General features: G+C 44.9%; 1 protein-coding gene across 1 annotated transcript in view; it reads right to left on the reverse strand.

Moving 5' to 3' along the window:
* The window catches only part of MGMT (O-6-methylguanine-DNA methyltransferase), a 138123-nt gene extending 125174 nt beyond the window's left edge, over nucleotides 1-12949 (reverse strand). Inside the window, exons 1-2 of the mRNA XM_039554105.1 lie at nucleotides 12872-12949; nucleotides 4983-5026 (exon numbers count right to left, since the gene is read on the reverse strand). Of these exons, the coding sequence (XP_039410039.1) occupies nucleotides 4983-5006 (24 nt within the window). The 5' untranslated portion in view covers nucleotides 5007-5026; nucleotides 12872-12949. The remainder of the gene's footprint in view (nucleotides 1-4982; nucleotides 5027-12871) is intronic.
* Nucleotides 12950-21703: the final 8754 nt, after the last annotated feature.

The raw sequence follows: 21703 nt of genomic DNA on the forward strand, positions 1-21703 counted from the left end.
TTTGCTTTCTACAGCATTTAAAAAGTCTTCGACGAGAGCAAACACGTAATTCTTTATTAAACAATCAAAGACAACAAAAGCAAGTTTCTGTTGTCCCATCGCATTATCCTGCTAATCCTCTTTGGATGGCAACCAAAAGCCCCCGAAATGCCAAGCTAGGGAAGTGCCTTTCCAAGCAGTGGTCGCCTCTGGCTCTTTGGCTGCGCCTTCAGTCGACTGCTTTGGCAGACGGGAGCAATGACAAATTCCCAGCATCCAGGGCTGTGCCTGACTGCTTTATTTTACTGGAAGAGCACTTTAATTGTAATAAACCCATTTTAACTCCTCTGGAAGGGGCAGGTGGGTTACTGCTCCTGCTTTCCAGACTCAACAAGTGCTGTTTTCAACTCCATCTGCTGCTCATGCCAAGGCTGGACTGGAGCCGGTGTCAGCAGGTACTTGAGCACCAGACCCCAGCGGGCTGTTCAAACAGGAATTCTGATGGATTATTTCCTCCAGTACTTCTCCAAAAACAAGTAAACACATCCTGCATCTTTCTCCAGTTATTACTTACGCAGGAAATTTAAATGGGATGCAAGCACAGCAGCCACGTGGCACTTCAACCATGGATACCATAAAAAACCATGTATGTATATATATCAATAGGATATTGATGTCATTTTCTATCAATAGCATGAAGATTAACGCTTGATGATCTTTGAGGTGTTTCCCAACCCAAACAATTCTCTGCTTCTATTTACACTCAGCACAGAAGTAGAATGACATTAAAACAATGGTGTTAATTAGTTGTAAAAATTACTGATCATGGTGAGGACACGGAGTTCTTCAGGGCATCTCTTCAAACTATGGGCTACCAAGGGATATTATAATTAATTACAGTCAAACTGGGTAAGAAATGGAGCACCAAGAGGAGGGCAAGTGGACAGGACAGGGCCAGATATTCCTGGAATAATCCAATTCTGGCAACAGGTGTGTGCACCCCATTAGTGAGTACCTGCAAACCCCAGCAGGAACCAGCCCGAAAGCCACGTGTCCTGGTGCAACTTCCAAGGGGTGTGGAAGCACACTGTCCCTCTCATCCTACCAAGGACCTGCCACAGGGATTAAGTCCCTCTGCTCCTCATTTTTGAAGCTGGAAATCAGAAGGTTCAGTTAGGAGCACTACAAAGCAATGTTATACTTTGCCGAGTCCTTCAGTGTTTTAATGTTCAGTCAAAGGGAATGAAACGCTGAATTTTTCATACTTATAATACATATTTTAAAAAATAATTAAGGAATGTGCTTCCAAACAATTAAAGAAACAAATATACTAAAGAATCAAAAATGAGAAGCCTTGTCTCTTAAAAATTAGAAGGTCCCCCGAAAAAACTACCTTGTTGCTACTGGGTTGAGTTTTAACAAGTCCCTTTCAAGTCAGGACATTCCACAGTTCTATGAAATCTCATGCAAAGGGAAAGTCATGGTGCAGTTGTCTGAATTTCCAGATGCATTCATCATTTCAGGAATTCAATTCAAGGTATTAGCTATGTAACTGGTCATCTGTATTTGGTTTTAATTCCCTCTGTGCTGTGTCCAGTTCTGGGTTCCTCAGGACAAGAAGGACCCTGAGGGGCTGGAGCGTGTCCAGGGCAGGGAACGGAGCTGGGAAGGTTCTGGAGCCCCAGGAGCGGCTGAGGGAGCTGGAAAGGGGCTCAGGCTGGAGCAAAGGAGGCTCAGGGGGGACCTTGTGGCTCTGCACAAGTCCCTGACAGGAGGGGGCAGCCGGGGGGGTCGGGCTCTGCTGGCAGGGAACAGGGACAGGAGGAGAGGGAACGGCCTCAGGCTGGGCCAGGGCAGGCTCAGGGTGGGCAGCAGCAGGAATTTCCCCATGGAAAGGGTGCTCAGGCCTTGGCAGGGGCTGCCCAGGGAGGTTTGGAGTGCCCATCCCTGGAGGTGTCCCAGGAATTCCTGGAGGTGGCACTCAGGGCTCTGGGCTGGGGATGGGGCACAGCCTGGACTCGATGGGCTGGGAGGGCTTTTCCAACCTCAGGGATCCTGGGATTTGAAGATCCACTCCTTAAAAATCATCGAGGTGCTTGCTATAAGAGTGTGTTTACACTTTTCCATAAGAGGTTGTACTTTGAGGCACAGGGAAATACAAAATTAACTGCCCAAATCAGCAGTTATAAATCACCTGATATAAATGCACACACACAGTGAGACTGGAGTGCTCAGCTCTTACAGGCTCAGCTTGGATGTAAATACATGGGAACTACTCCAATACAAGGAAAACAGATGAAATTTTAATCAAATGAGCCTCGTATCAGGTTCAGGGGAACTGAAAATGGGCTAAAAATGAAAAAAAAAAAAAAAAAACAAACCGCAGCAGAAGAGTGACTTTAATATTGGGTAACATTTCAAGTTTTTATCACCTAAATCCACAAAATTCCTGATCTGCTCCTGCTTGTCTTCTCTGCAGAGCTGGAGTCAGGACCAGCTAAATAAAAGATAATGCAACTAGGCATAACACAATAAAAGATATTACCTTCCCAATGCATTATTGCTGCCAATTATAAGAATCACTTCAACTTAATTTCAAAGGCACAATCACCCTCAACTGTAACAGTCTCTTTTTTAAATTTCAAACAGTATTACATTAAGGCAATAACTCACCTTCCAGCTATAATATCAGTCTCCCTTATTGCAAAAATACATTTCATAAATACTTCTCATCGACAAGTCAAGCTAATTCAGGTTAATTTTATTGTATTTTGGTGCTATCTCACATTTGTGTGCAATTACCTTTATCATTTTATTGCCGTGCCAGAAAGTAATCAGAACAATTATTTGAAAAAGGAGGGGTATAAATTCTAAATCACACCTGCTGGCATTTTTGATAAAATAGCAGCTTTATCTCAGGAAGTGGCAGGGACATGGGATAAATCATGCATCAGTCAAGTGTAGCTGACCCCCAAGTGCATTGCACAATATCAGGAGTGCTTCAAAAGAAACTTTCCTATATAATCCATCATTCTTTATAATACCAAAATAGCTCTACCTGAAGAGTAGGAGCTGGAGAATAATAACAAAATAAATCTAAGCAATATGAACAAAACCATTAATAGTGCTCCTTAAGCTGAAGGAGAGTCAGGAATCTTGAGTTGTGTGTGAGGAAAGAACTTCACTGAAATTTCTGAAGTGAGCAGAGCAGCAAAATGTGTATTAGGAATTCACTAAAACCACAAAACACAGGGAAATAAATGTGCACAGAAGAGGTGCTGGAAAGACTTGTGTAAAAATACATGAGTGTAGTCTTGGCACACACACATCTGGATTTTCCTGCAGTTATCCATCCCTGCCTGATTTGGGATAAGGGCTTCACTACTAACAGAGCAAAGCATCAGGGTCAGTACAAGAATCTACTTACAAGTTCAAATTTAATCCAGAGAGGAACACAATGGCATCTAGAATCTTCTAACGAAATACAGAAATTGCCACACTGTCCTAAGAACACCAATCCCCCCTCAAAATTCCTAAATCTGGAGATACCCTGAGGTTTGGTCACCCAGAGCCCAGCCACCTTTCAGCCTCTTCCACCCAAAGCCAAACTCATCTCCGGTCACTGGAACAAAATCAGGGATGGAGCGGGAGGCGCAGACAGTGATTACAGAAAATTCCCACATCTGCCTGCTTCCCAAACCATTTCTCAGCAACCTGCTTAAAAACTGTTCAGCACATTGCACGGGTGATAATTGATTCCTGCAAAGCCCATGGCCAGGCACACGCTGGGTGTCACCCCAACACGGGGCTGTGCAAGCTGATCACACACTAAAACCAGCCCGAAAATCACCAACTACATCAACACATGAATATTTAACAGGCACCCAGAGCACAGGCAAGTGTCTGCTCAGTCCCCACAGCAGAGTTGGGCTGTTTTACCTCAAACCTTCTGTCTTCCCACATATCAAAAGGGGAAAACTCCCCATACAGCTCAAGCTGCACCTTTCAACTCCACGTGAGAGTTGGGGAAATGAAAAGGTTAGATAATAAATTATTAGTTTCATGTCACTTGCCTGCTATATCACACCTAGCCTGCAATGAGAGGGAACCAGGGATTCTTCCTACCAAGTATTTCTCTGCTGAAAGATGTTTGCAACTGGAAGATGCATAGATATCACTGAAGAGATGATTGTTCAAAAGAAACAAGTGAAGCAAGAATTTATTTACCTGAATTTCTTCCTCAACCATTCCGTTTTAAAAAACAAAACCAATTTGCTTCTGTAGAAAAGAGGTAAACAACACAAAACAGCAAAATACTCCTTTGCTAAGCCACATGACATTATGTAAAGCAGATTAAAACCACAAGAGATGCCACTATTAAGACATTTAGAGCAGGGACAGAAGTTGCCAACAGGAATAGTTAGGAATGCAGGTGTGCTTGTACCAGAAATGTTTTCCTAGAGGAACATCACTAATGCTACAAAAATAGATATTCCACACACAAAAAAAAGGCGTTTGTGTCTTCAAAGTTCATCTCAGCTATTTCAGGGAGACAGCTATAGACTAAAATGTGTTGATGCCCTTCTTTCAGCAGCATAAACTGTCTGAATATTTGGATAAACATCCAGGTTTCCTTGTTTTACTATAATGTCACTGACCTACACTTACATCCCTGAAACATCAAGCCTCAAAATTAAGCCTGTTTTTCAGGGAGGTGTTTATTATTAGGGAATGCAAACAGCAACACAATGGAGAGAGTAGCTCTGTCCTGTTATTTATGCTCTGTGGCAGATGGATACGTGCTGGGGAAAGGTCCACTGATGCCTGTTACCAACCATGACAGAGCTACAGAGATTTACAATGCAGCATCAATCTTGTCAACTGGATTCCTAATCCTGACTGCTGGGCACTGGGGAAAAAACAAACTATGTTACGTGAACTCTTTTGTAATGCTGGACTTCCAGTGGACACCTCAACGCAAAGGGACTGCACTGGGAACTTACTTTTGGAATGAGCCTCGATGCCATCGTGGAAGAAAAGGCTCCACCTGGAAGGAAAAAAAAAAAAAATAATTTCCAGTTAGTTCATTAAATTTGAATTCCACAGGGAGAGCTGAATATCCGGAATATCACTTCTCCTACAACCACCTCTGTATCAGTTTTTAAATGAGCTCTAAGTTTCAGTACACAGAATTTCCAAAGGGAGTCTGGTTCTTTACAAACAATGTTGAATTTTAATGTTAAGTCACCCACTCGTCATGAGTCAAACAAAAAAATCAACAGATGGCACATTGAAGAGTTCTTCCACAACAAGCACTGCACAACTCTGATATTTGGAATAAGAATGCCTCAAAAGATAAAAGTATTAATTGAATAATTTTTTACAGGCTGTCATGTACTTCTAAGCGACTGAGTAAAATAAAGAGCCTTTTGTAATTTAGGAAATGCCACATTTTAAGGCATGAAAGTGATTTTAAAGCAAGTGATCGTGATATATTCTGTGTTTAAAAGCACAGATTTCACACCACTGCGTACCTAAAACATTTTAGCTTCAATTATTATAATTCTAGCCTTTAACATCATTTATATAATTAAGAAATACAACTGGTTCCTTGCTGCTCTCCCCCTGGAAACAAAGGATATTTCTTACTTCTTTGGCATTTAGCTCCCCCCCCATGGTTTTTTTCAGTGCCACTTAGCTAAGGTCACTCTGGCTTTGAAAGACGTGGTATAAACACTGCATTTTTTTAAAATCAGGGAGATTATGTGCCAAAGCTCAGCTTCAGAACCCTGCCTCACAGCCAGCCTCAACGGGAACTGCTCCTCTTCCATCAGGGAACTCGCTCCAGCATGGGCAGGGATAACTGTATCCACTTCAGGAATGGTAAATCTCTTAAAAATGAAATTCCATGAACATGCCAGGCTCTCCAAGACCTCTCCAACACGAAGTCCACTGACAGAACACACGGCCACTTCCCAACCACTTCAAAGCAAACAGCAACATTTACTCTTAATATTGCATCTTCCTTATTTAAACTGTTTAAAATTAAGAGGAGTAATTAGTATTTTAACTGTAGCAACAAGGCAGGCATTGCAAAGAGAACTCACTGCATTTTTAAATGCAGGTCAGGCAGATGACCAATCTAATAGCACTACTTAAAATATCTGCCATCGAGCTAAAAATAAAATGGCAATTTATTTCTATCATCAGTTCAGAGTGTGTCTTTCAAAGCACCCAGCAACGCTCAGGTTTTTCAGATCTTCCTGAAGGGTAAAGCTGAACTTTCTGCCTCAGTAATCAGATTTATCCAGAAGCTCATTTCAAACCCTGGTTGAGCTCCATCTGCTCACCCAACAAGGCTTTCCTTGGCTGACAAGAATCTGGGCAATGCCAGTAATGTCCAAGCCATGGTGGTTAAAAGACCTACGACCTGAAGCCAGATTGAGGAAACCCAAATTTTCCAAGCCCTTGGAAAGTCCAAACCATCACTCTAAAAAGCACCTCAACCTTGCAAAGACTGTCTTTTTGGAGGAGGTCAATACTTCACATGGAGCTGAAGGGCTCTCCTAAGGCTGACTTCGAAGGCAAGAAGCCAAAACCTCTTTGGAACGACACACACTGACCAAATTCAGTGACACCATTTCCATGGCTGAGACTCCAGAATCAAACCTCAAAGAACTGAAACCTTCATGCCAGCAGTCGCTTCACCAAAATGGAAAATCCCCTCCTCTACTTGCAGAGTGGGATGAACTGAAGGGATTAACGAGTAGTACAGAAAAAAAACCACAGAGTAATCTGTCAACATCATCACCAGGTCAGAGCTGCCTGAGAAGGACCAGGGATGTCCACCTTCATCTCTCCTGCCTCAGCCCACCTAGGCCATTCCAGCAAGACGCTCCTAAGTTCCCCACAACCTCTGCTCCCACCCAGGAGCTGTGCAGTGCAGGAAGCAAATACATCCCATCCCACCCTGTGAGCATCCCAAACCTCTGGGTATGTCAACAGACCAAAACCATAAAGAAAAGTCAGAGGTGACATCAAAAACAGATCCTTGAAGGGCAGGAAATTTTCGAGCCATGTTCTGCTGGTGATCTAGAACAGAAGTCCTTGGGCTTTGAGATACTTCCCTGCCTCTTTTCCCACAGGACTGCAGCCTGATGAGTGCATGTGATGGCACTAAGAACTCAGATTAATAAAAAGTATTTTTTCTCAGTTCATCAACTTTTAAACACTAAAGGAAGATTCTCCTTGAAGGGTAAGTCCATGGGATCCTCAACAGAACACTCTGGTTCAGCACCAAAATTAAAAACCAGCCATTACACCAAGTGACTACACGAACAAAATTCCATACGAAAACATTTAAAGTACATTAGATTTTTGGTCAAGATGAAAGCCTGGAAAAAAAAAAAATCCAGCAATCTATTCTAATTGGGTTCCCATGGTAACTGTACAATTGGGTTTTTCAGTATAACATCCCAAAGGCCCAATGCACACTTGTAAAATATACTTCAAACAGCCGGAATTGTTTTTACATTACAGCACTCCCAGGAAGATCAATTACTATACATCCCCACCCTAACTATTAGTGGCAGGAGATGTTAACACTATTGGCCATATTAACATAAGTCATGTAAAAAACCCCACATATCACCATCATTATATAAAACTAATTACACACTTCAGATTCATCAAACACGTTCCGAGTAATAAACCAATACCAGGCTTGTCACCAGATCATGTTTACTGAATGTAAGAAATCAACCCCAAATATATTCCAAGCCATTTTTGCTTCTCATATTGATCCCAAGGATAAACAGAATCCATCATTAATAATTACATTATAAGATGACCCAGAGGGTTAATCATATTCTTAGAAAGTCTCGCCATGGAATCAAATATAATGGCACAAAAAGGCAACTGAAAAGCATTTAAATCCAGGGCCAGGTGCATTAGCAGTAATATAAAATAAAGTACATTAAACTCATGCAATCAGTGAAAATAGTACAATTGGTATGTTTTAAAAAAATAATAAAACAACCATTTTTTACTTCCCTGGGAGGGTGGGCAGGCCCTGGCACAGGGTGCCCAGAGCAGCTGGGGCTGCCCCTGGATCCCTGGCAGTGCCCAAGGCCAGGCTGGACATTGGGGCTTGGCACAGCCTGATCTAATGGAAGGTGTGGGAGCAGATGTTCTTTAAGGTCCCTTCCAACCCAAATCATTCTGGGATTCTACGATTTATTTTAAAAGTTTGTTTCAGATGAAGCACTTTGCCTTGTTGGACCTCAGTTTCACCTTCTTAAAGCACAACCCTGGCCATAGACCCAGACTTTACTTCCATCCCACTGTCTAAACCTCAAAGTTAAAAGGAAACAATGATCCAGGCTGACTAAGCTGGATTCAAAACCAATTAATTCCTTTACATCCCAGAAAAAAAAAACCCACCAAAAAACCCCAAACCAACAAGTGTGGTTGTTAAATTCCATCAACCAGAAATCTTCATATTTCATGAAGTCAGCCAAGAACCAGAGGTATTTCTGGTGTCAACAGGAGACTGTGCAAGGGATTTCCCTTTTGCCCCCACCCTTTCCACTGCGTCCCATCTGCTCATCCTTAAACCCAGCAGAGCACAGCGAAGGGAATATGAAGTTGTGGGAATTGTTTCTCCAGGACACAAGTGACAGCAGAAGTGTCCTGTCCCCAGCAGCAGCCCACAGCTGCCAAGGCAGGCTCGTGCTGCCCATGTACTGCCAGATGCTGAACATGCATCTGCTGGTTTTATTATGTGAAACAGAAAAATTAATCTTTTAACAGGGCCTTAAGTATACTTTAGGTGTTTATTAAAAAGTGTAACTAATTAACAGACCTTCTGCACACTTGAATGTACAAACAAGCCAAGATAAGAGCGCTGTTTGCCTTGTGCTGACTGATCTAAAGCACTCCGATAATTTCAGTATTGCTGCTGATGATTATGCAGCAGCAGCACTGACAAGACAGCACTAATTCTTGCTATCTGCTAATGCAGGGTTACCTGGAGGGACCTAAATCTGCAGGTGGAGCATGGAGATGGCAGGATCCACACAACAAAAACAACTCTGACTCCAGTGGGCTGTGCTAATATATATATTAAAATACTGATTGCATTCATCTGCACTAAAAAGGGGCATTTGTATAAAAATGAAAAGCTAAAATGCCTCCATCAGATCAAAACTCAAATTATTATTTATTGCCCACTACCAAGCTGCTCAAGACTCCAGGCCACTGGTCAATGCTGCTATTTTAATATTCAACTCCTGTTTCACTCCAAAAGCAGAGAAGAAGTCAGAACCTTTGTTTTAATGAACTCCCCTCTTCTTCTTGGCAATTAAAGGTGATTTGTTCAGGTGTTATTAATCACCTTCAGAACCTCAGCTGCATGTCCAAGGTTTACAAGTGACTTGAAAAGATACCTGAAATTATCTGTATCATTTAATCTGGCCCAGGACAAACTGACAGCAGACAGTCCTGAGAGCTATCAGGACTTGGCACTTTAGCTCTGCTCATACAAAGCAGTAAACAGGGAAACAACTCAGAACAGGATTACTAAAAAGCATCAAAATAGCGACATATTCCAGACAACTTTTCCAATTACCCAACTTCATTAGAATCCAAACCCACACAAGCTTTACTGGCTTTCAAATACATTTCAAGCAGTTGCCTGGACCACACGCAGCTCAGTTTTAAAACTGCATTTTGCATTTATGAAAGGTGCTTCAGCACAGGATTGGTTTTATGGTTTGGTTGTTCCTCCAGCTGTGTGTTTAACTCCTGCTGGCCCAAGCACACCTGTGCTGGGTGATAATGTCAAAAATACAGGTGACTCAATTTAATACAGGTTTTTCTTCCATTAGGAAGATTTTACCCATTACACCCTCAGATAAATTAGCACCACTGCCAAGCAGCAACATTCCCAGCTATCAGCAGAGGGAGGAAATTCAGGTGTGGAATTCTGCTGTAAGGACACCAAGCCTTTCACTTTTCAACTACAGCATTAATGAAGTTAAAGCTCCCAAACCCACCCCAAACACATGCTGAAACCTGTCACTACCTAAAAGATTCCAAACCTCCCAAAATTAAAACTTTATCCTCCATTTTCCCACTAGTTACATTCTCCTCACCAGCCCAGATACCTTATGAACACTGGGTAAACGAGAGAATTGCACAATCCGTCAATAAAATAAACGTATTTTCAACTCCTGTCCAGATGACTCAAGTTGTCAGTAAAAACTGCCACCAGCGCTGCGCTTGCAGAAAAATGTCCATAAATGCATTATTGCGACTGGCAGATCGATGTCCATAATAAAAACAAATAGAGTTAACAAGTGCTGGCTCCTCCGAGTTATGCCACGGCTGGGATGCGTTTCCAGCTTCCCCGACAACTTCTGGGAATGGGCAGTGCAGAGAGAGGCACCTGCTGTCTGCTCCAGCACCAGAGCAGGGAGCATCCTGATGCAGGAAATCTCTGAAGTATTAGAGGGAATATTAAAGCCTTCACCATGGATTTAGAAGTTTCACACGCTCAGAATTTGACGTGGGAACAGAGCCCCTGCTCAAAAGGCTCAACCACCTGCCCATCATCATCATGCTGGGAAGGAATTGTTCCCTGGGAGGGTGGGCAGGCCCTGGCACAGGGTGCCCAGAGCAGCTGTGGCTGCCCCTGGATCCCTGGCAGTGCCCAAGGCCAGGCTGGACATTGGGGCTGGGAGCAGCCTGGCACAGTGGGAGGTGTCCCTGCCCGTGGAAGGGGATGGTCTTTAGGGTCCCTTCCAGCCCAAACCATTCTCTGATGCTGCTCTGTGAACGATGAAATGAGAGATGTTAACAACTCACAAGCAGAAAGGCTTTTTATTTCAGAAATTAAGTGTCATTTAGGTCAGCAGTGTCCCAGGCAGAGCAGCTGACTGCTCTGGAGGCTGCTGTTTAATTTTAAACAGCCCAACACACCTGGACCTCCCATTTGTTCCCATGAAGCTCTTACAGCACCAACACCCGAACAACCACCCTGCTGAAACCACCCTGCAGCCACCAAAAGGTGAGGACATCACCAGAGGTGGAGGACAAAGCTGACAGGGAATTATGCACTGCCAGACCAGCCAGCACCCTGAGGGTTAATTCACATGCATCAGCTGCTCTCACTTCTCCAAAACCCTTATTGTATAGGAAAAAAGCCACTACAAAAAGAGCCATCCATGACCTTGACACGTTCTCCTTTGCATTTTTGGCATCACTGCTTCTCCTAGGTGTTTCCCCTGTCACCAGCCAGTTTAACCAGAACTGCTCAGGTGCAGCCTTTCCACCTTCCCATAAAAAACCTTCCTGCTTTTCCTGCACAAGTCCTTAACTCAGCCATGCAGGGCAACCCCAGGAACCCTCCCAAAGGGCAGGAGCTTCTCCTCCAGGCTCTGATCCCCTCAGTGATGCCATTAACTGATCCTCTACATACGTGAAGCATTAAACGGTGGTGACAAGTTAATTAGAGAGTTATCAAGAGGTAAAGTAGCCACGGTAACACAAGTTGCACTCTAACTACAACAGTTTCCTATAGGGCTTCTGTTCAGTTGCTGGAGTAATTGGTGTAATTAACTTGTCATGGGCCAGAATGCAGACAGGAATTGCTAAAGCCACCTCACAAGCTCACACAGCCACATCTTTTTCCTGCTAAAACTTGACGCTTTTGGTGGAACTGTCCATATTCGGAACATTTCTGTTTGAAAACAAAGCAAACAAAACTTTCACTAGCAGAAATTATGCCACAGACTGACAACATTCACAAGAAAATGATGTTTTTAGAAGCTTCCCACACTGAAGGGGTGGGTTTTGCCCCAGAAAGAATAAGCCCACATCCCCAGTTTTAGTCCCCAGTGCATCAGGGAGACAGGCAGTGCTTGGAAGCCAAAACCTCCAGCAGGTTTACAAGAGAGCTGTCATTTCAACAGACCCCTCCAGAAGATGACCCTTGTGCAGGGCGAGCACAAGCCTGGACACAAAAGGTAGTTGAGAAATGACTGTCACAGCCTCAGTATACTGCCCCAGCATATAAAATTGAGATTTTTCAAAGTGAAACACTGCAGAGACTGGACCTCACCATTCAATAAGAGCTCCACCCTGCAAAAAATAAGATACACACCACCAAAAATAAGGTTTATTTGGGAGGAGCAAATAAATTAAGTAGTTCTTTACATTTACCGCGCTTTAAAAGCTGCATGCAGTTACATCATTGTAACTATTTTAAAACACCTGCAGAGCTTAGCTTTTATACCAGTGGTAAAAGGATATTTCAACCTTAATATTAATTTGCTATGTATTACAGAGTGGGTCAGGCTGGGAGCGACCACAGCGGGTCATGGGCTCCAGCAGCGCCATCCCCGAGCACATGGCACTGGGCGGTGCTCAGATACTTCTGGAATATTCCCAGCCAAGGAGACTCCATAGCCACTCTGGGCAAGCTTCTGGGCAATTATTTTGGTGCAGTTTCGTTCTAATCTGCCCGGAGCTCATGCAGCAGCACCGCCACCCGCCCAGCCCCGCACCGCTGCCCCCGCAGCCGCGCACGGGCCACAGCACCGCGCCCGCACCGTCCGGGAATGTCCCAGCGAAGGAACTCCGGCCCTTCCCGGCGCAGTTATGGTTGGGGGAACACAGTGGAAACCTGCCGTGACCCCAGGCCGCTGCCCTCCATCCCCCCCAGCAGTACTCCAAGGAGAACCAGCGCGTTTTTCGGAGGCCGCGCTCCCCGCAGCCCCAGACCCGCTGGGTTTGCGCTCGCCGGGCCCTGCGCGCTCCGGCCGCGGGGGCTCAGCATCCCCCGCTGCCCACGCTGGGACCGCTCGCCCCGCGGCCATGCCCGCCTGCCCACCCTCCGGGCCGCTCCCTGCATCTCCCTGGCTCTCCCTGTTGGTGCCGACGGTCTCTGGCTGTCCCTGGAGCTCTCTGGCTGTCCCTGGATGTCCCTGGCGCTCTGGGTCCCCGCGCACCTGCCCGCGCCCGCCGATGGCCGCGGCCGCTCCGCACAGGCCGCGCTGCCGGGGCGGGGCCGGGGCCGCCCGGAAGCCGCAGCCGGGCGGGGGAAGGGGAAGAGGCAGAGCCGGGCAGTTGCAGGGAGCTCTGGGAGGGATCCTGGAGGGCCGTGGCTGCTGCTCTCCGCTCGTGTGGCCGGAGCGGAGGGGGCGAATCGCCGCCGATGGAGCCCGCCTGGGGCTGCCCGGCCAGCGCGGCTCGGCCGCATCACACGCGTGGGAGAAACGCGGAGTTCTGTAAAAATCCGTCCCAAAACAGCGATCTGTGCGCGCTGACACAGCTGGGGGTGTTCATGGGGAGGAGAGAAGGCTCCAGGGAGACCTTAGAGCCCCTTCCAGTGCCTAAAGAGGCTTCAGGAGAGCTGAAGAGAGACTGGGGACAAAGGATGGAGGAACAGGACACAGGGAATGGCTTTAAACTGAAAGTGGGGAGATTTAGATGGGAAACTGGGGAAGGAATTGTTCCCTGGGAGGGTGGGCAGGCCCTGGCACAGGGTGCCCAGAACAGCTGTGGCTGCCCCTGGATCCCTGGCAGTGCCCAAGGCCAGGCTGGACATTGGGGCTGGGAGCAGCCTGGGACAGTGGGAGGTGTCCCTGCCATGGCAGGGGTGGCACTGGGTGGGCTTTGGGGTCCCTCCCACCCAAACCATTCCATGATTCTGGGATTTGCAAAATTATGGGTAAAAGCCAGGGAATTGGAGCTGAGTGTAGAAGGAGAAGCATTTGGTAAATACAGTTCCTAAAAGGAGACATGGAGGAGATAAAAAGGAGTGAAATGCCAGAGGAAAGTGAACTTACAGTGAGGTTTATTTGAGGTAATAAAACTCAAAAGAACAGGATACGAAATGCCAGTAAAGTTTGCAGCACGAAACCACTAATTTTCAAGCTGGAGAATCTTTCACAGTCTCCATCTGAGTTACATCAGCAAAAATTTTATGAGTTTTTCTATATGATTCAGAAACTATCACAAAATGGAGGAAACCACGAGGGAAGGATCGGAACAATATTTTAAAAGTCATTGCAGAATTCTGGAAATCCTTTTTTCATAGGGAAAATATGTAAATAAATATAGAATTAACAGCATTGTGATAGTGCCTGTGTGTTAAATCTGGTTCTAAAAGAAATACAAAATAAATATAAAAATGGTCCAAGGTGCAGAAGGTTCCCCAATACAGTTGAAAATAGTTGTACTGGAGCAGCTGACGTTTACTGTCAAGAAAATGAATCTTTTCCCTGGTTCTAATGGAGCTTGGATTAATGGTCAATTAAAAGGTGCTGCCACTGCGTGTCCATACCAAGGCAGGGGCTTACGGGAGGTTGATCTCAGCTCTAAATAAAAAAAAAAAATCACAAGCTCTGTACTGCATGGGATAGCCTAGAAACAGTTATTCTAAACTGGCTGGAATATTCTCTCTGTCCTGGTATCCTTGTCAGAAAAGTAGCCAGTTCCTGAAACTTTATTAGAAGTGGAAACCTCCCCAAAATACATATTAATCTTCTCTGCCTCCTCTCCCAAGGTGATCTCCTTATTGCCTGGAGCATGAAAATTGATTATCTTTAATATGATTTTAGTTTGCATTATAACAGGCTTGAATGGGGAATGTAAAATATCCAGACTTTCTTAAATCCTACCATCTTGGGCTTTGGCAGTGGATCCACAAGTTGTGTGTTTGCACTATAAAGGAAAGTTTCTCTGTGCTCTTTCAGACTTGGCTGCATTGGAACTTGATTAAGTGTCATGTATTCCTGTTTATAAATGAGGTAAAAAAGGTGCTTCTGACCAGTGTTCCCTCTGCCCTCAGAACTGTGAACATCTTATTCAAATCTCTAACCCTTCTGCTGGCCAGAGTGGGATCTTTGTGACTTCAAGTATCATTTCAACCACTGAACTTTTGATTTCCAGTCCCTTAATCATAAGGGACTGTGCCTTGTTAGATGTGTCTAATTTCCTCCCTAGGAGAATTCTGGCATTCAGTGATGACACATCCAGTCTAGTTCACTAATACTAAAGCTTATGAAGGAATTTACATAACACTGACTTTGTAAAAAGGTACAACATTTCTAAAATGTTCTTCAGTCCTGTCCAATATCTTTGGTTTTCATTCCAGGCATTTTCTCTCAGTTTTTATTTTCCTTAAGTCTGCTGCTTGAAGGACACTGCATTTCCTTTAAGTTCTTCACTTTATTTGTTAAAGGCTCATTTAGTGTGGCATTTTCAGGGACAGGATGGTATTTTCCCAAGACTGGAACATCTGTCTGTAGTTGTCTTCCAGCACCAGCATGTGAATTTGCATCCAAGTAACCCAAGGCTTAAACCAACACATGAGCTTTGTGGTCAAAGATTGTGATGGGGTGGGATGGAAAACTGGAAAAAAAAGGGTTTTATTAAATGCCTTGAGATGTCAATTCACAAAAATTTCAGCCTGGATTAAATTCCTTGTTAAGGACTAACCTCTGGAAGCGTCTCCTTTCTGCAACATCTGCTGTGGAGGAGGGACTTGGGCACTGGAGCTCGAAGGACCCTCTCGCCAGGCAGAGAGACAAACAGATGGAGCTCGGGGAAGATGCAGGAATGAAAATCGCTGTGGTTTGGACCTCACTTGTAGATCCTTAATTTCCCCCCAGAGAAAATTGTCAGATTGGAGCAGAGGCATAAAATATTTCTACCTTTGTGTGTATGTGCCTTACTGAGTCAGAGCCTGGCCTGGAGCACTTCCTCTGCTCCGCCGGCCTCTCCTCAGCTGCAGAGAGCCCCAGCAACGTCACCTGGTGTGAGTTCACTTCAACCAGTAAATAAGGCTTGCCTTTCACATTTAGAATCACCAGGAAAACTGGAAAAAAAAAAAAAATAGCAGGCTGAATGAAACCAGAAACTGTGATTTCGTTTGCCAAGATGCTCGTGTTTTCTCAACAGCAGGGATGTGTCCTGCAAATTGAAATCTGGAAATATTCCTGTCCGTGCAGAGCTGGCTGTTTGATCTGGGCACGTTATGTGCTTTAATTGGCCCTGAAGGAGAGTGTGTGTATGTGAAAACACTCCGAGTCTGGTTTCTTAACAGGATTTTAATGATAGAAGTAATCTCTTACACAAAACTTTTGTTTGCAGCATCCTGGGGGCGTGTCTTTGTGTTTTAATTGATGTGAAATGCTGGGAAGCACCTGGGTCACTGGGAATCGCTGGGAGCTGCAGCTTGATGGGTGTGTGCGGGCAAGGAGTTAAATTTTGATGGCTTGGGTTATGATCTGTATGTAAGAAAAGAGGTCCAAGGGTTGTTCTGAAGATGTGTCATGTTCTCAGCTCACCCTTCAGTCCGGGTCAGAGCAGTTGGGACATTTCAAACCCCTGTAATTCTTTAAATTCAAGGGATTTGAGATAAAAATCTGTACATTTTAAATTACCGTCAACTTTGAAATACTTTGTGACTCTCAGTAATAAATCTTGTTCCTTGTGACTCTCACTAATAAATCTTGTTCCTCTCCCTCTTTCCCTAAAATATTCTCCAAGCTTGTTTGATACCACTTTTGATGGGGAAGCATGGAGTCATCTCTACTGAAAAAAACAAAGCGTAAAGTAGGAGTCGGGATATACTGAGCAGGAATACAAGTGGTTCCTGTGCTGGGAGAGGAAGGAAATTGGGTGGTTCGAGGTGTAGAATTACTGGTAAGTTAAGAAAATTTATTTTAGTAGGCAAAGCATTTTCAGTACTTATGAAGAAGCTTGGGATTGGGAGAAATATGATTTCCTGTAATCAAGGTGCTGGGAGTTGTTTGCCAGCCACTAATGCCTTTAGGGAAATCTCGTAGCAAAGCGCGTAAATGGAAGGGATATTAGCAGAGATTGGCTTCATTTTCTTTAGGGCAAAACTGTAAAAAGTTATGGTGTTTCATATGCCCTACTTCAGGTGCTTTAGTTATCTCCTGGCTGCTCTATTCCAGAAGTTGTTGGAAAATGTTTTGACAATACTGGTGAAGCTAACCCGGTATAAATTTTGTCTGTTGTGCTACAGAGAAATTTGTGTGGTAAAAAAGGCTTATAAATGTTAAATAAGAGGAATTTTGGGTCAATAAGACCACTGATAAATCTCCTGTTAAGTTAAGTGTGCCTGGAGTCCTATATTTAGTGGAGCTATTGCCAAATTCCAGCATTTCCAATAATTATTACAGTGAAATTTACAGCATATTTTTTTTCCTACAGACATATTAAGCATATTTGCAAGAGAACACATCTTTCAGGGGACTGAGTAACTGCAGCCTGGGTAAAGATGGGCCCAACCTCGTAATCATTATCAATTATTGGAGAAATCACACAACCATTGAGGGGTTTGCGTGGGAAGGGACCCCAAAGACCACCCAGTGCCACCCCTGCCATGGCAGGGACACCTCCCACTGTCCCAGGCTGCTCCCAGCCCCAATGTCCAGCCTGGCCTTGGGCACTGCCAGGGATCCAGGGGCAGCCCCAGCTGCTCTGGGCACCCTGTGCCAGGGCCTGCCCACCCTCCCAGGGAACAATTCCTGCCCAATCTCCCATCCAGCCCTGCCCTCCTTCAGCTTAAAGCCATTCCCCCTTTCCTATCTCCACACACCCCTGTGAAAATACCCATAATAATTATTTTTATTTTGGATGAGGACTCCTCTCTGCATTCCTCCCTGTGCCATGGGCAGGTGAGGTGCCAACCGTGCCACTGCATTCACAGAACTCACGGCATCGATTCCTTGGTAGGGACAGACCTGGGTGTTTACGGGGAGGGAGTGGGAATTAAATCAAGCTAATTCCTTTTGGTCCCTCTCACCAAGGTGTGTGTGCATGTGTGGGGTTGTGTGGAGTCACATATTGCATTCCTAGAATTGAATCCACTTGGAGTTGGTCCTAATGTGCCTCTTGCACCGGAGGAAATGGATATTACGCTTGCTGGGTTGAAACGTGCGCTCAAATGCATTGGGAGTTTGATACTATTTTTCAAACTGCCAAATAGATAATGTCAGAACATTTCTGAAATGGGATCCTAACATCAAGATATACGGCACCAATCAGCTCACATCAGGCAAAGTACAGCGTAAAGCCGGGGATGGAGGAAACTACTACAGAATTTCCATTTTCATTCCCTATGTCAACAGCTTTGTAACTTACCTAGTAGATTGTTTTATGTTTTCCAGACATATTCTCAGTAGACCACAAACACTACATTCAGCTCAGCCTTCAGAACCCAAAGAATTAGATATGCTGTAGTTTATGAAATGGATGTTTATGAAAGTATCCTTTGTTTGAATTGCTTGAAAACCCAACATGAATTCAAACTTTGACAGCGTAAGCAGAAAATAAGAGGGCCATAGTGATCTCCCAAATGTAGCCTTAACTATTGAGGTTCTCATATTGAAAATGCAATTTTCTGTCTCGATGTTTATGAATGTCTTCAAATTCCCTTTCATAATAGCCCCTTTTTGACAGGCCTTTTTCAACTCTGAAATATGAGAAGAAAGGTTGCTGCAGAGTGTAGAATATACCATTACAGGAGGTGCACCTCTGTCCCTCAAGCCAACCGTGCTCCTTCGGAAGGCAGGGATGATATATGCACATGGAGGAGCTTGCAGAGCCCAAGATCCATTGCAGAGAAGCAGGATTCTTTTACAGAATCCCAGTCAGTTCAGATGCTAAAATACACTGTGGCACTTCGGGGAGCCTGTCTATGTAAAATGTATGAATTCTGTGTGATTTTATAAACTGGATATAACTCCAGCCTCACGGAGTCTTCCGAGTGCTGGCAAACCTCATCACACCATTGCTGAGGAACAGTGGGAACTGTTAACATGGAATTGCTCTCCACAGGTAGGAAAGTGTGTTTTGTTTGGGAGAGGGCCTATGCTGAAGGAATCCAGTTCCCTCTGGATCACCTGTGTGCAATTTTCACATTGTCCTGGTGCTTCTGTGAGAATCTGGTGGCACCTGAGGGAAGAGTCCTTCGGGACATTCCATCCTGAGCTGGATCCTCTGCTCTGGTGGGGCCCCATCTGCAGGGCTGTGTCCACCTTTGGGGTTCCCAGCACAAAACAGACCCATTGGAATGAATCCAGAGGAAGCCATGGAGGTGCTCTGAGGGCTGGAGCTCCTCTGCCCTGGAGCCGGGCTGGGAGAGCTGGGGGTGCTCGCCTGGAGAGGAGAAGCTCCAGGGAGAGCTCAGAGCCCCTTGCAGGGCCTAAAGGGGCTCCAGGAGAGCTGGAGAGGGACTGGGGACAAGGCATGGAGGGACAAGACAAGGGGGAATGACCTTAAGCTGAAGAATAGTAGGTTTAAATTAGATAATATGGAGAAATTCTGTCATCACTTCTTGTCTTAGTAACATTTTTACATAAATACAGTGTGGACTGTGAGAGGGGACTAGAATTCTGCAGGAACCTCAAATGAAAACAAAATTAAAATGTTGGGGTTTTTTTAAGTGTCTCTAGGACATGAATTGTCTGGGACATACCCAGGGCTCTCATCCCTCACGCTGCTCTTGGCTGGAGTCTGAGTTCAGCTCCCCATTCAAACAGCAGCCTGAGTATCTAATGTATAAATAGATGAAGTGTTTTGTAAATGTGAAAATGGTTGAAATTCCCTTTGGCCTGTGTCCGTGCCCACTCTCAGAGGGTGCTGATGTCCAGGCTGGGGGCAGAGGAACACACTGGTTAACTGGAACCTGGAACCACGCACTGGGACATCCCCTGGCTGGGCTGGGCTGGACCTGGCTGTGTTCCTGCACCTCCTGGGAGCTGACATCCCTCCAATATGCTCCTGAGGCCATAGTCCAGCAAATCCAGGTGGCAGGTGCACAGCTGGGCTGGGATGCTCCCCTGTGTCCATCGGTGGAGGCAAATCTATTCCATGCTCAGCTTTCAAAGGTGGTTTAATAATAAACATTAGAATGCCAACTGACCTGCAACAGGAGAAAAAACATTGTTTGTGACATTAAGCACCTTCACATGAAATAATTCAAGTGAACCTGGAGCAGATTTTAAGCATAAGGAAGTCCCTGGGTGGTGAAGGTGGAGATGCTCACCTTGGAAAGGTCAGGCAGCTGCTGAAACCTACGTGTGCTCCCACTTCTGACAAAAACAAGGTGGGGGCAAAGGCAGCTCCAGAGCCAGCCTGAGGAGTAAGGGGGAAGCTGTGCCAGTCAAAAGAGGGGAAGCATTTCTATTTCTGCTAGTGCTGAAAGGCACCAGCAGTCAGCAGGAGCAGGTGAACAGGTGCTTTGCTCCTGAATTTGCACATCTTGTTTAAAACTTCCCAAATTTCTCTGCTCTCAGGATGCTTCCTCCAAATTTCTGTCATCCTGTACCTGGTTTAGCTTTTTCTGGCCTTTGTGGAAGCACAAGAGGAAAGCCAGCAGAGTTGAACCCAGTTTAATGGTTGAACAGTTTTATCCTGCTCTGGAACACGGAGCAGAGATAGTTTTCATTTGTTTATTGTTTCAGCACTGGGCAAATACAAATGTTTCTCTTGTGTCCGAGGATATTTTTAATGCTGCTTTTTAGATGTTGTTTTATTTTGCTTGAAACTCCAAATGCATTCTTCCCAGAATTTCTGAGCTCATTCTTTTAATTTTTTTTAAGGGTATCCTGTCAGTTTTTAAATACAGGCTTTTCATGTTGCTAGTGAATTGCTTTGATCTGCAGATGAGAACTGAAGAGACACAGTTTCCTCAGCGCTGAACTTTGCCAAGAGTTGCGAGTGCGCCTGTGATGGATCCGAAAATCGGGAAAAGAAAATTCCTGACTGGAGTTTCCAAAGCAAAATCTTTTTCCTTTGTCTGAAACCACAATGCCCAGAAACATTTGTCTGTGGTTTGGTGGGATGAAAGTGAATGAAGGAAAAAGGAGCACAGTCTGATGAACGTGTTCTTTGTTTTATTTATGGAGTAATAGCTGGGAAATAAAGTTATATTCCTCTCTCTCCGTGCCACATCTTCCTGTATTGTTAGGGGAGCTGGCAAGGGAGGATCTGGCAGCATGGAGGGATAGCTGGGGAAGAAAGCTGCCCCTGAAGTGGTCTTTAAAATTAATCCTGAAAAGGACAATATCCAGGGATGCTGCAGGATTGGAAAATAGTCCTGGCTGGATTGGAGGAGGTCTCCAGGCCATCAGCAGCTCCTGGGCCAGACCTGGCTGCTCTGGGCTTTCCCTCAGTGGGTGTGGAAATCCCCAGGGATGAGGAAGGCTCAGCCTTCCCAGGGAGCCCATCCTATGGCTCCTCTGCCCTCCCAGGGAAGACATTTTTCCTGAAAATCCAGAGCTTTTGGTGCCTCTTGGGGCCTAAGTTCATGAAACACACACATCCCTTGGGGGGAAGTGGGCTATTTTGGGCAATTCATGCCAAATTACGCGGTGGGTGGTTGGAGGAGGCAGCCCAAGATTATTCTCAAAAACACCACAGTTCCTTCAGATTCGGATGAGTGACTCTTTTTAGCTTAACTGCTACTTGAATTCTACAGCATATTCCAGGGAATAAGTAAATAAAACACCATTCATGCCATGGGATCAGCATACTAATTTATGGCCAGATCTGAAGCCTTTTCCCAAGGCAAAATACAATTAAAGCCAGGCAGAACTTGACCCGAGTGAGCACTTCAGCATTTGATCTGTGAATTTGACTTTTCTGCATTTTTATTATTTTTATACAGTAGTAAAAGTCGTTC

The sequence above is a fragment of the Corvus cornix genome, chromosome 6 (genome assembly GCF_000738735.6).
Source record: "Corvus cornix cornix isolate S_Up_H32 chromosome 6, ASM73873v5, whole genome shotgun sequence".
NCBI lineage: Eukaryota > Metazoa > Chordata > Aves > Passeriformes > Corvidae > Corvus > Corvus cornix.